The sequence below is a fragment of the Polistes dominula genome, unplaced genomic scaffold, assembly GCF_049000335.1.
Source record: "Polistes dominula isolate Pdom_NZ unplaced genomic scaffold, Pdom_raw_medaka contig_82, whole genome shotgun sequence".
Taxonomy (NCBI): domain Eukaryota; kingdom Metazoa; phylum Arthropoda; class Insecta; order Hymenoptera; family Vespidae; genus Polistes; species Polistes dominula.
In genome coordinates this window covers 5,563,458-5,578,313 of record NW_028301046.1, presented here as the reverse complement: position 1 = coordinate 5,578,313, position 14,856 = coordinate 5,563,458, and the positions used below count along the sequence as shown (strand labels likewise).

At 26.0% G+C, this 14,856-nt stretch overlaps 3 protein-coding genes across 5 annotated transcripts; 1 reads left to right on the top strand and 2 right to left on the bottom strand.

The window, feature by feature from the left end:
- Nucleotides 1–899: 899 nt before the first annotated feature.
- On the bottom strand, nt 900–7,498 carry nudE (Nuclear distribution protein nudE). Of its 2 annotated transcripts, XR_016177526.1 has the most exons (9): nt 7,186–7,498; nt 6,608–6,780; nt 6,068–6,358; nt 5,682–5,818; nt 5,409–5,591; nt 4,869–4,993; nt 4,337–4,540; nt 3,328–3,398; nt 1,466–1,620 (listed from the first exon to the last, which is right to left on the bottom strand). XR_016177526.1 is itself a non-coding variant. In XM_015336353.2 (8 exons), exons 2-8 carry the CDS (start codon nt 6,691–6,693, stop codon nt 1,563–1,565), a joined length of 951 nt encoding a protein of 316 aa, XP_015191839.1. In that variant the 5' UTR covers nt 6,694–6,780; nt 7,186–7,497; the 3' UTR covers nt 900–1,562. The 2 variants fall into 2 exon arrangements, 1 of the variants encoding a protein (XP_015191839.1); XM_015336353.2 differs by lacking the exon at nt 4,337–4,540 and having other exon boundaries at nt 900–1,620; nt 7,186–7,497.
- A 645-nt stretch (nt 7,499–8,143) lies between these two features.
- On the top strand, nt 8,144–11,797 carry l(2)dtl (WD40 domain-containing protein denticleless). Of its 2 annotated transcripts, XM_015336146.2 has the most exons (8): nt 8,144–8,461; nt 8,683–8,927; nt 9,181–9,361; nt 9,484–9,709; nt 9,806–10,011; nt 10,090–10,292; nt 10,377–10,590; nt 10,693–11,796. In XM_015336146.2, exons 1-8 carry the CDS (start codon nt 8,419–8,421, stop codon nt 11,439–11,441), a joined length of 2,067 nt encoding a protein of 688 aa, XP_015191632.1. In that variant the 5' UTR covers nt 8,144–8,418; the 3' UTR covers nt 11,442–11,796. The 2 variants fall into 2 exon arrangements, with proteins under 2 accessions (XP_015191632.1, XP_089031277.1); XM_089175151.1 differs by lacking the exon at nt 8,144–8,461 and having other exon boundaries at nt 8,820–8,950; nt 10,693–11,797.
- A 25-nt stretch (nt 11,798–11,822) lies between these two features.
- Nucleotides 11,823–14,573, bottom strand: Mulk (acylglycerol kinase-like protein Mulk). Its single transcript, XM_015336147.2, has 9 exons — nt 14,323–14,573; nt 14,079–14,196; nt 13,857–13,976; nt 13,388–13,781; nt 13,134–13,249; nt 12,779–12,972; nt 12,442–12,588; nt 12,081–12,199; nt 11,823–11,969 (listed from the first exon to the last, which is right to left on the bottom strand). Exons 2-9 carry the CDS (start codon nt 14,186–14,188, stop codon nt 11,841–11,843), a joined length of 1,329 nt encoding a protein of 442 aa, XP_015191633.1. The 5' UTR covers nt 14,189–14,196; nt 14,323–14,573; the 3' UTR covers nt 11,823–11,840.
- Nucleotides 14,574–14,856: the final 283 nt, after the last annotated feature.

Below are 14,856 nucleotides of genomic sequence, written 5' to 3'. Positions count from 1 at the left end.
CAAAATCGTGTAAAAATTAGATTTAATATCGTCGATGCCACTAATTATGTTTTCAATATTTTTAAACAACCTTAAAATTTATTTATAATAATTAAACATATTTAAATAAGTAATAGTTATAACTAGACCCTTTTAAGTTAAAATTTCAAGATACTCATCATTTATTTTTCATCGCGCCAACATTAAACTTCTATATACCTTTACATCAATGAAGAAAATATGTTTCTTTAGAATTAATATTTTAGTAAGATGTGTGTTACATGTGTTATGAAAGATAAATTAAAATGTGAGTATATTAATGATTATCATTATATAAAGATTGTATTATAATTGAAATATACTTAAATACATTGAAATAAACATATTTCGCAATTTCGTCAGTATATTGAAATACAATACAATAATTGCATACGAAATATATTATAATAACAGACAACAATGCAAAACATTTTTAATCTAACGAAATGTATCTTTTATATATCTAATGGCACTGATATACAACTAACATATAAATAATCAGTAAAATAAATAAAAAAATATTAAGATATTGTCAATATTATGAAGAATGCAGAGTGTATATACTTATGTGTATATATTATTTTCAACATTGTAATGAAATTTCTAGTAAAGGAAATTCATAACTTATGATAATCATAATTATAATGTTACAAGTTATATCAATCCATAACATCTCTCTCTTTTTCTCTCTCTTTCTCTCTTTCTCTCTCTCTCTCTCTCTCTCTCTCTATATATATATATATATATCCAATAGATTAATAATTTACAATAATAATAATTATTATTATTAATAATATATTTAAAATTATATTATTATTATTATTATTACAGATAATTTTAGAATAATATTAAACGATTCTTTTAATGAAATTAAAATTAAATATTAAAAACAACATTTCTGATTGGTTTATTTAAATTAAATTTTGAATACTACAATATAAATAATTAAAACAGTCCACATACCTACATATATATATATATCTTGCCTAAATATTTATGATACGACACTAATTCTATTTACAAATTTGAATAATACCACTTAAAAAGTCGGATGTATTAATTTGCAATTAAATTCAAACGTACTTTATAAAAGTATTTTACAAAAAAATGATTATTATATATATGTATATCTGTTTGTTATTGCTGCGATGAAAAGTATTTTAATTTTGTTATCGAATAGCGTATAGTACTTAGCTTTCATTCGTGTTTTATAATAATCACTTACATATACATATTTATATATATAATGAAACATTTATTCGTCCTATTAACGCATATAAATTAAATTTTAGTTTTAGTAATTATCAACCAAACGAATCTAATAAATATGCCAAATACCTAGTTATAAATCTTTGTCACATTATAGTAAAAAATATTTTTTTGTCCAAAATAGACATATTACATAGAGATGCATTTTAATCGACACAATCGTATCAATCTCTAAAAATTTTTCTATTAGTTAATAAATATTCTTATTAAAGCAACAATTCTTAAACGTAATTGCACATTTTTTAGGCTTATTGTTGCACACAAAAAATACCTTGTTACAATCGAATGTGGTTGTTGTTTCCTGAGGCTGCGCCTCTCACTTGTCGTCTACTCCTGATCAAACAAATGCAACAATTATTTGTTACTTTAGTATCATAACAAAACAGCACTTTGGTTCTATTTTTTATTTATTTTAATATAGTCAACTATTTAATTTCTACAATCCAACTTACCGCATAAATATACACGAGTGACATTATAAAATAAGACACGGTTTATGTGATGGTTAACAACATATATTTATGCAGCCGTCAGATATTAATTTTTCTTTACAAGAATATGACAAAATAATAATCAATTTTTTTTTTTTTTTAACTAAAAATTCATGCAAATGATGTATTGTAACTACTAAATAAATCTTACTTGCACTGCGTGTTGACAATGATCTAGTATCTAATTAGTTATTTGAGCCACATATATTTACATACATCTTTATATTATTTGCAATTAATAATTCGAGTTATTTATTAAAGTAGAATAAAGTGGCACAACAAAAGGATTACTTTTGAATTAGTGGCTTAACTCTTACTTATAACACAAATTTTATATTAATGTACAGTAAATTATAAATTACTACAAAAAATACACTGTAGAACTTATAAAGTAAATAATATAAAATTAAATTTCATAATAGAAATAAAATCTTTTTCAACATCACATAACAATAAATACATGTGATATTTTGAAGTAAATATTTTAAGATGTTATCCACATATATAAACAAAAAAAAGCATACGACAAGCATTTAATGTGTAATGAAGCATACGTTTTGTGAAAAAAAAAAATAATGTTTTGTACATATATTTGTAAAAATATTTTCACACGTATTAATTTTTTATAATGACAAATAATATGTATATACATATATATACAAAATGTCTAAGGTTTTTCTAAATTCATGTTTATATAACATGTTTTCTTATTTTTATGCATAGAATACGCTGACACCGTTGCGAAATGTAAAAATCTCAGACACTTTGTATATAATGTGTAAGATATAAAAAGAAAATTTAGTATGACAAAATGTGCTTTATCAAACATTCTAAATTTTAGAAATGATTTATACCCTTTCACAAAGAAAAATTTAATAATGTTATATAATACATCATTTTAATATTTAAATAATTTTTCTTGATTTATAAGTATTCAATTATTTAGATAGTAAATAAATACATTGATACAAGCTTTTAAATTATCAGATTACTGAGTCATCTTTATTTTTTACAGCAGAGATATAAAAAAAAGAAAATAAATGAGTATTCGTCTATGAAATTTAGAAAGTTTCATCTAATAATTTAAAAATTAATATAAATACAAAAAAACATTTATTTAAAAAATTATTAAGATTCTTATATAAAAACCTAGTCTTATAGTTTATGTTCAAAATACTAAAATAAAAATTTATGCGACTGACATAGTATCATTTAATTTCTTTCATAACAAAAAAGAAATTAAAAAGCTATAGGACTATAAGATAATATGAAATTAAAAATTCTATATGAATTATTTCATAAAAAGCGCTAAAAAGTGTATACACAACCAGTGAATTAACTTAACAATAAGTACACTTTATTTCATGTTGCAAAAATATTATGTACCTTTCTGTTTGATTAGTTTGAAGAAATTATTCAATTGAAATATATTACATGTTATATATAAAACAATTTTGCAGGTACATAATATTTACTTTTCCAGGTTATGCAACAACAGCACAAATAAAGAACAGCACAATTCCATGTGAAAGTTTGATAGAAATGTTACCTGTAGAGATCACGTACAGCTTGGTCCTCTCGAGACGCATTTCTGCATGTATTCAATTTGTTTTCCAAGGCCTGCATAAACAAATTTTGGATTATCAGTGAAATATTTCATAAATATTTTATAAAAGTTAATATCAGAGTAACTAAAAATAAAATAAAATATAATACATAATTTTAAGCGTATCTATAAATATAGAATTTAATTAAACACAAAATGTATCCAGATGGATGGTTTAACCAAGCAGAGAATGATTCTATATGTAAAAATAAAGTCGAGAATAAAGAGTAATACTTTTTTATGTTTTCGAGAAAATTTGTTTGAAAATTCTCTGAAATACAGTGACTGACAGTATGTTTTATATATTTTAAATACAGTGTTATTTCTTCTTTTGCAAAAATGTTCATTGTCTGATTTGAATTATTCATTAACTGATCACCCACCGTAGTCTTTTTTTTTTTTGACTTATTATTGCACATAAAATCATCTTTCCTCTGAATACACCTTGCATAGTAATTATTTTTTAATGAAATAATTAATTTTCTTTTTACGAGATTTTTTTTTAAATAAAAACAATATTATTAAATAAAAACAAACACAATGTGTTAATACAGCATAGTTGTTTTATGTTAATGAATTAGTTCTCTCTAGATTTGAAAAAAAATTAAATTCGGATACAATTTAACTGAAAGAAATGAAAAATATAATCAAAAAGTAATCCTAACATAATAAAATATGCAATACATCAATCTTAATTCTCAAAGCCATGTAACAACAAAACATGCACGAGCATTTTATTATTTAGTATATAAGTAGAAAGATATTGAAATACGAATAAAATACTTAGTATTATAAAAGTAATAATAATAATAATAATAATAATAATAATAATAATAATAATAATAATAATAATAATAGTTGTTTGAAAATCTATCATCAATAATGTAAATAAGCATAGAGTGAAAGCAATGGAGAACGAATCAAAACATAAAGAAGAAAAACGAATAAAGACCTGTATTATTAGTTGGAAAATAATTAAATGACGAAATCACGAAGATTGTCTGCATTTGGCTGGTCTAGGTTGTTGTCTAATACACTGTGCAGGTGTACAAACTTGAACCGATGGTGCATTATTTGGCGGAATAGTATTTGATTTTTTTCCATTTGGACATGTACATTTCACCCTCCTACAGTCCATGCAGACCCATCTGTCAAGCTACCAAAACACCAGCTACTAATAATAACTACATTCTTACGAAGAAAAAAAGATACTAGTATAATCAATTAAATAAAATAACATAGTTTTATGGAATACTTGAAAAATAAAAAAAATATAAAAAAAAATATATATATATATATAAAAGTATACTAAATGCTCTTTCCCAATAAAATGTAATTTATATACAAGATATGATAAAAACAAATACACGAAATTTACAAAATTATAAGGAAATACAGGCCATGCTTTAAGCTTTAATAACAGCACTCATTTTTTTCAGTTACAAACAACTATTGCATCCTAGTAACTAAATTATTGTACTCACTCCAACTTTTCGCATCAGGTCTCCAATCATATTCATGGCTAATATTCTGGTACATGGTGCCAACGGCGGATTTATGTTATTATTGTTGTTGTTCCCAATTACACCTCCAACTACTCCATTTCCAACTAATAGTAAATAAGATAAAATGTATATTACTTTAAAGAAATAAAACCTGAGAAAGTATGCATGAACTTGAAAAACTGGAAATATACAAGCTTAAAAATAAATTTTTATTTGATATTTAGCAAACTTATATTTACAATTTAATATAATGTCAAATATTAATTTACTTATAATAATTTACAATTTGAATAATGCAAGGTTTGATAATTCATGTTATTGAATGAATAATAAAGAAAAAATGGAAGTAGTCAATTCATGTTTCACATAAATTAGTTTGAAGTAATAACTAATTAAGAACATTAATTACCAATTAGTCGGTAAAAACCTAAAGTTTGTTTCATAGATTTACGGAAAGTTTTTTCTTACTTCCAAAAAAAAGTATACGTCTAGATTTACGAAAAGCGCTATGAATCTTACTTTTCAATGATGGAGCTGTATTATTTGAAGGTATAGATTGTGAAACTAATGGACTGGAAGGTGGTGTATGCGTTTCTAGTTCGACTTGTAGTTTATTACTATCTACAAGATTGCGAACTCTATCTGCTGTCTTATCGTTATCTGGTTGGTGTCGCTCTTGTACTTGAATCTCTTGTTTCAAATCTATAAAATAATAATCAATTAAGAATACAAAGTACTAATTATGAAAACAAACAAAAAATAATGTACATATATAACTGTCATCAATCAAACCTCTAATTTCATCCATTAATCTTTGTACTATGACTTTTAAGCCCTCCTTTTCATCAAGTTCCGACTCAAGTAGAGCATTCTTTTCTATTGCCAAGTTAAATTTAGCTTCTATCTCTTCTTCCGTTACTCTATTTACCCTGTAATATATAATGAATAGTTATAAATATATGTTGGCAATAGTATATTGTTATATAGTATAGTTTTCAGCAATGTTTTATACTATAAGCAAAAGAAAAAAAGAAATCTAGACTTGTACATGGAATCCCCAAATTCAAATTTGCCCATATGTATCCGATAACAATAAATAATATTCTAACTTTATCTAACATTTATAAAATTCATATTACATTTTTTATATTATTTTTTTTATAAGTCTCATTCCATACCTGTGCGCTCGTTCTAAATCATCATTTTTCTGTTCTATTTCTCTAATGTATTTCATCAATTGCTCCTGTTGTATTTGCAAATCTTGCGCTTGTGATTGAAACATAACACAATCTGAAGTTTGCTGATCTAATCTTGTTCTTAATTGTTCTACCTCTGTTGCAAGTCGTGAATTCCTCTGCCTTAATTCTTTGTTAGCTTTTTCTGCTTGTTCTAAAGACGTTTCTAATTCTTTCTCTAACATCTGAGAATTTTCTTGAAACTCTTCCAATTCTCTTTCGACATCTTCTTTTCTGCGTATTAATAAATTATTAATAACCATACTTGTAATAAGTACATTCTATGTTACAGAAAAGTTTTTCAAATTATATATCAACCATACAATAATCAAAAATTAGGTTTCACAATGCATTTTATATTACAATTTCTTATAACATGGATAGCTTGTATTCTACAGTAATCTACTGTACTCCGATTATAATATAAGTTATGTATATATTTTTTGATTATCTATATTTATTTTCTATAACAGAATGTTTTACCTTTGATGCATCTGATGAGCAAGATCCATCCAATATTGAATTTCATCATCTTTAGACAAAAATTGAGGAGGATCAGTTTCCATCATCTTCAGAGTCAATAGAAAAAACCCCAGATATTACTTTTCAAATATATACTACTTCTTTAATAGTCTTGTTAATAGGAAGTTACCATTCTGGAAAACATAGTCAAACATGTATATAAGTTAAAATACATGCAATAAAAAAAAGAAGTAATGATATTAAAAATAAATATATATAGAATCTTCTATAGATAATAAATATTCTATATACATCTTGTATATACTTGCATTAAACAGTTTCATCGATAAATTGTACAAATAAACTCATTTGTAAAAAATAGTATTGAAGTCAAGCACGTTGCATTTCAATTTGTAATAAAAAGGATTTCAAGAGGAAGTATAAGAATGGCAATAAAAATAAATAATAAAAATGTGAGTTGTTCGATATATGTTGTTGCCTGATAACGCGTTACTCGAAACGTAAAAAAACCTTGATCAAATTCTTAGTATGCAAAATGTAATCATACATACGTATGTACATATGACAAATTTTATTACCGTGCAATAAATGAATCACTGCTTCATACCGCAACGCATAAAAAACTGGCACAGTAGCGTATATCGTTGGAAAACCGTGAATCGTTCTACTCTTTTAATTATGCGCAAAATGTAGAGGTTAGCTCGACAAGATCGTCGAGCAAACCCTTGCACAAGAGACCACGATATAACATTTGATAAAATTGATCGAATATTAATCGAAGCACGATATGTTTACGAATCGCAAAATGGCAGGTACTTAAAGCCACATACAAAACTAACGATCAAGCAACAGCAAACCACCTAACGGCCATAAAATACTTAATGCTAGACTACCGGCCATTAATCCGGTGAATTAGACCTATTACTTATATTCTATTTCATTTCTAAATTTTACTAAACCACTGAAAGTTAGTAACATTTAGGGAAATTTTAAATAAAATAATATCTTGTTAAATAAATAATGAGTTCAATAGAATATAAAAAATAGGAGGAAATTTTAAGGGGTTGAAATTTTATTATTATTGTTTTCTTTTCTATCATTTATTGTTCTTATAAGTTACATACTCTCATGGGGATCTTGATCGCCAAACTCTGCCGCTTGGTGGCAGCATTTCACTAAATCATTTAGCGCTAAATTTTAAATAGTGTTTATAAAAAATTAGAAATAAAATTGATTTACATAATTTTCTTCATAATTAATCATTTATAAAATTAAAAATTTTTCAACACAGACTTAAAAAATCCGATCGAGAATAAATTAAGAAGAATCTGAACTGTTAATTTGTGTTATTTTTAATTTGTTTTCAAAAATTGAATAATATCTATCTTTCTTGCATATCTTTCTTTTTTCCTGTACAACGAAGTCCATATCGTTTCAATTCATTTTTTAATTGGTTATTAGATTATGAAAAATATTTAATAATTGAACTCATCTTTGTTCTCTCAACTATAATATTGTTATCTTTATTATGTTCAATATTAAAATTTTTGCGCCAAACGATCTTGGTATAATGCTGTTCCCTGGACTAAACTTGACAAAAACAGATCCCCATATACCTTAGGATCCCCAGAATATTATGGAAAAAAATAAGTATACATGAAATCAAAGTTAGGTAACAGTCGTTACATATGTACTAACCAAATTTTGCGAGGTAGGAGACGTAACAAGTTTTCGCGCGTAGAATATTGGACGTATGAATTATTGTGTTTAATGATTTAATAAAGAGAACTTTTAATTAACACAAAATTACAATGAATATAGTGCAAAATATTACGAAACGTTGGGAGGGTTTTGGTAATTTAAAAAAATATTATATCTACATTATTATAAAAAATTAAAATTAATATATTATATTTTATATGAAAGGTTATATCTTTCATATTTGTGCATGTATTCAATCATCTTGTCATGCAAGAATTCTTATGCGTATTTTGAACATACTATTTCATTTGAAAATAGTACTTATTTACTATCCTATTCAATTCTAATAACAAAGAATTTAATCTCTTCTGTAGAATTTGTACGGGATTATGACATAGCACTGTATCGTTTAAAATGCCTTCGTAATGATTTATACCATGGAATATCTTCGAATATAAATGCACAGCATTATAATTCAGTACCACCGGTTTTTGCTTGTCGTTTTTGTATAAAGAAAGGGTACGAGCAAATTCTTGCCTTAGCAAATGAAGATGGAAGAGTTGCTTTACAAGATATAAATATTAGAAAAAGGCATGATACACCATTAGAAGGAACACAAGTATTGTACCATTCTTTAATAACGTTTGTACAGATTATATTTTTTAACTAATAATATAAGCAAGCAAGAAGTATTTTTAAATTAGCTTTTCATGTAGAATCATTTTATTCTAGCTTGTATTACTTATTATAAGGTACCCTGTATACTTTGTTTCTTTTTTTTATTATGCATACATAAAAAAGAAATTATATGAAAAGAAAGTATATAGTAATTATACAATATAATGTTACTAATCATCGTATGCTCCTTCTAGGCACATGGTAATGCAATATTTGATGTTGCATGGATGCCTAATGATTTAAAGTTAGTAACAGTATCAGGAGATCACAGCGCAAAATTATGGGATGTATCCCAATCTGAAATAAAACAAATCGATATCTTCCAGGCTCATTTGCGTAGTGTAAAAACTGCAGTATTTCGTCCCGAAGATAAAGGTATAAGAAATATAAATTATATAGTAATGCATGTATTCATAGATGTTCTACATTGAATTGTATTTTTTCTTTGTAATTCTTTACCATTTATATTTATATTAAATAGAATTTATATTTTTCAGCAATTTTTGCCACAGGTGCTCGTGATGGAATTATAATGATTTGGGATATAAGAGCAAGACATAGTGCTCAACTTAAAGCAGATAATTGTATATTTAATGCACATAGTAGCGTATCCGTTAGTAATAAGCATCGTAAAAATCGCAATCACCTATCTTGTACGCAAAGTATTACCAGTCTTGGTTTTCAAGATGATAATTCATTAATATCGTGTGCTGCCGGTGATGGGTAAATAACTTAAAAATAATCAAGTTCTAAATAAGAAATAGCATTGAAAATAAAAAAAAAGTAAATCTTATATTAATATATTTTTAATTATAATAGAGTAATCAAAGTTTGGGATTTAAGAAAAAACTATACCGTTTACAAAAGAGATGCGATGCCTAAACATTCAATGTATTATGCAGGAAGTAGCCTAAGAAATGGATTTTCCTCATTGTTAATATGTCCAGCTAGAATTACATTATATGCTAGTTGTATGGATAATGTTATATATGCATATAATATATCTTCTTATAATACGTATCCAGGTAATCTAAAATAATATTTAACTCCCATGTGAAATGTTAATTTTAGAATAATTTATATAATTTTATTTTTTATTACAGTTGCACAATTTTATGGACATCAAAATAGTACATATTATGTAAAGACTTCTTTAAGTCCTGATGGAAGATACCTTACTAGTGGTTCTAGTGATGAAATTGCTTATATCTGGCATACTAAGCGATCTGGTGAGCCTATAATTAAACTTAGTGGTCATACAGAAGAAGTTACTTGTATTGCATGGTGCACTGTTGGAGAAACCAAGGTATTTTAGTTGTTAAAGTAAATAATAGAAAAATAGCACTTTATCTTACATAAAATATTACATTTCAATTTAATAATTATATAGATAGTAACTTGTTCGGATGATTCGTGTCATATGATATGGAGAATTATAGCTGAAAATACAACAGAAAATGCAGAATTAGAAATAGTAGGTAGAGCAGAGCCTGTTTCCAGTGCAATCTCCTTAGGAAATTTGAAAACGGAGACAACACCGACTACCCACCAGCGGTATACGTTAACACAAGATCATACTCCTGGATCATCAGATAGGACACCAAGTGAGTATATATATATATATATATAGCATATATAGGATATATAAAATATTTATTACATGTATAGAGAAAGATATTAGATATAATAAAATATTTTATTAACAGATAGTACACCAGGGTCTACTGAATCAAATAATGTATATGCGGGACATAAGCATAGACAAAGTAATAGCAGTAGTTTTAAAAGAACTTATACACAAATGACACTTAAAGGATCGTACTCGGACGGAAAATTGAAAACCAGTTTATCTCCTATTCATGAAAATTCAGAAACTAGAATAAAACGCCCACACATAGAAAATCGTGGTGCTAGAAGGCTTTTTAGCCAAAGTACTGATAAAACTACTATTTGTGATAAGGGTTACAACTTCGATAAACCAAGTACAAGTTCATATGTACCAAAACTTGAAACAACCATTTCAGAAAGTAACGTCTCAGAAAGTACCATTTCAGAAAATAACGTCTCAGAAAGTACTAGTTCAGAAAATAACGTCTCAGAAAGTACCAGTTCATCAATTTCATTTTTACCTATATCAAATCTGCCAAATTTTGTGATAGATGGAACAGCGCCTCACCTACTTCAAATCTCTCCTGAAAAGTACAAGGAAAGAGTCGATTGGTTAACAAAAATACGAGAGAAATTTAAAGACCAAAAAAGTAAATCATCCACAAATAAACTGTCTAGTTCTAAAGTGATTACACCTGCACATAGAAGTAGTAGATCTAGATCAATGGAACCAAAAGGATGCAAAACTTCTGCGTCTCCCACTCCATCTTTACTCAATTTCTTTAAAGTTAATAATAGAGAATGTGATAAAAATACTTGTCCTGGAAACTCAAATACTCTTTCTTAGTTATCTATGCAATGAACGTAATAATGTAATGAAACATCAATGGTTTATCTAAAAAACATCTTTACAATAGGATTGAAAATACATGGAGAAGAGAGTTGAGCGCGCTTAGTATTGTTTTTAATAGTGTACCTTATAAAACAGTATTCACCTAAAATAGATAAGTAATTTTAAGGTACTCTTCGTTCCAGTGTAATTGCCATTTTTATCGATAATTATAAGACTATTTTTTGATAAGAATTCATTATTAATAACGAAAAAAAAACTGTATAAATGAATTATTTTTTATACATAAGTAATCAATAATTTTAGAAAATATTTATTATATGAAAACCGAAAAAATGTGATGTGCCTTATAGGAGATAAAAAAGAAATACTTAAACATAATTTTTACTAGTAGTATTATCTACTTAGTGTATTAACATCTTTCTCATTAGAACAAAATATTTTTATACAATTTGGAAGTAATTTCATTCGAATTGCCATTAAATCAAATTCTTCGTTATCGATATAAAATACTCGTTTATCAATCTGTAAAAAAGTATATGTTATGAATAGGATGTTTTTATAATATATGGAAAGTACAGCAAAAGTGAATTTAAAAATAATAAATTTTAGTAACAACAAAACAAAACTATTTACCTTTTCAGGGTACAATTCAATGTCTTTTGCTTCGAACGAGGAATTTATTAAGGTTCTATTTCCATTTATTCTTTTCCAGCCTTCCCTAACGAATGACATATAATCTACATCTTTTGGACCTACAAATGTAAATCGCATTAAATAATATTATATAATAATTTTGTTTACACGTTAAGCTCCAAACTTATTTTTTTGAGCTTTCCATTTAGGTCAAAATGATCTGTTAGATATAGAAAAATATAAAAATATTAGCCATTGGTAACAAAATAATGGCCTGGTTGGACAATCTAATTGCTGATTTATAAGGATAAGCATAGCATTTAACATGCTAAATAATTTATTTATTATTGTTTTGCATTACCTAATTGTACTTTTAATGAAGAATAGTCTTGACGTTCAACGTCATCTAGAGATGAGGTTTTTATAAATAAGTCAGTTGTTGAAATAGGAACTTCATACGAAACGTTACAATTTTCATTCGTAATTTTGCTATAGTCAATTACCTTTTCTGAAATAAATTTAAAAATGTATATATATACAGATGCAATATGCTTAGTGTAAAGAATACATTACGATAATTAATTTCTCATTATATACTATTGTTAATTTTTATCCTGATAAATTGTGATAAGTGCGATTACTGAAATTTGAAGGAACATTTACTTGACGCATATAAGCATTGATCGAGACATGCTTACCTGATGTAAATGTTGTTTTCCTAGACAAAAATGCATGCCACCATTTTTTATTTGTATTTAAAGATTGATCGATATTTGTATTTATTTTTTCATAGCATTGAGAACAACCTGCACAAGGTTTAGTATATTTCAATAACCCATTACAGTTCCAGTTTAAGTTATTTTTGTAACCATTAAATATAAAAGTTGCATATCTATAACATAGTAAGATTTTAAAGTTAATATAAAGTAATGGAAAAATATATTTTTATAATCGTTAAATGTGTAAGTTTCATATATATGATATAATAAGATTTTAAAGTTAATGTGTAAAATTATGGAAATAAAAAATATTACTTTAAAGTGTATATCATACTTTCTTAAATTTTTTCCAAGCCAATATTTATTTCTTCGCGCATACGCATCTTGCCAGGCACCCCATTCTATTGTTCCAGCTGCATAGACCGGTTTTAATTCATTTTCAGAATCTTCCTTGAATATCAACATAATAGACATAAGTAAATTTTATAAACGTGAATAAAGATAAAATTTCAATAATTATTAGAATATTGGAATCTGCGTTTAATTCTTAGCTGCAAAACTAAATAAATCTATTCTCTTATAACTTACTTTAAGCGCTTGAACTTCAATAATATCTATGAACTTTTGGTTGCCTTTTATAACAGCCATTGTAGCTTCCGTCATCTCACGTATTTCAAGTAAATTATTAAAGCGCAAAGAATTTAAAGCATGGGAAACAGTATTTGTTTCTCCCAGTGGTAAGACACCAATTGAGCATTGTTTGACAGAATGAAGATTATTTTTGTATCTTCTCATCAAACCGGTTATAACATCAGATAAAGTACCATCTCCTCCTGCCACAATTATAGCATCGGTTACAAAGTCTAAATTTTCTATTATACTACGAGTATGACTTGTTGATTCAGTTTGTAAAACTGTTACTGCAATTCCTGCTAAATGTAACAATGGCTCGCAATAATTCTCAAATAATTTCTTTGCTTTCCTGGAAATGAATAAATCAATATATCAGAAATGATTTTTTAGGATGCAGCAATAGATTTATGTTTTTATTTTAAACCTGTTTTTAGCAGCAGGATTTAAAATAACTGTGACATGGCGAGGTTTTATGGTTGTGGGACAAGGTTCGTTTCCATATTTGACTACATCCTCACAATATTGTCTCATTAACATTTGAGTGCTAAAAATTCAACCATTAAAAATTCATTATTTAAATGTAATAATTATATTATAAAACATTATTGAATGATTTTAATCGCTTATAATTATTAAAATATCATACTTGTATGTCTCTTTACTGTATGAAACTCCATATGATAAAACAGCAGCACCAAATGCAGATTTTTTCCAATTATTTCTTATCGTTTGGAAAAATTTCACTACTCTGGCCATTATTGATTCTATTTATTAAGGTAAAAAAAGATTTTGTATTATTAATAAATATATATGTAATACATTCATTTTTTTATATAAATATAATGATAAATTGATTGTACAACATATTAGTGTAAATTTAATGTACTTACATGTGTACTTGTCACAAAATTGTGTACGTTTAAGGTAAATAGATTGAGGTTAACTTTTTACATTACGAACCGATTTTTAATATTTTTTATATGTTACGATATATTTTATACACAATAATCAAGTATCATTGATATACGAACATTTTTCTATTCTCTATAATTTATATATATATATATATATGAAATTTAAAATATATAAAATAATGTGTGTATATGCTTTGCCGCAGTTATACTCAAGAATATATCATACATACACATATATTATATATATAAAATATTAACGTTAATATAAAAGTGAAAATTACGAAAAGATGACATTAAATTTAAATTTAATTAAATTCCAGATTAAAATTATTAACAATATAATTTATGAAAGTAAATATTGCATTATGTATTCATTAAAATACATATTCAAATAATTAATCGATTTCGCGCTTAATCGTTGTTCAAGAGATCGTAGCGATCTTAGCAGCATATGACGGAATTATATCATTGGAGCATTTCCAGCAAGTACTTTCAAAAGCTTGTAATTTA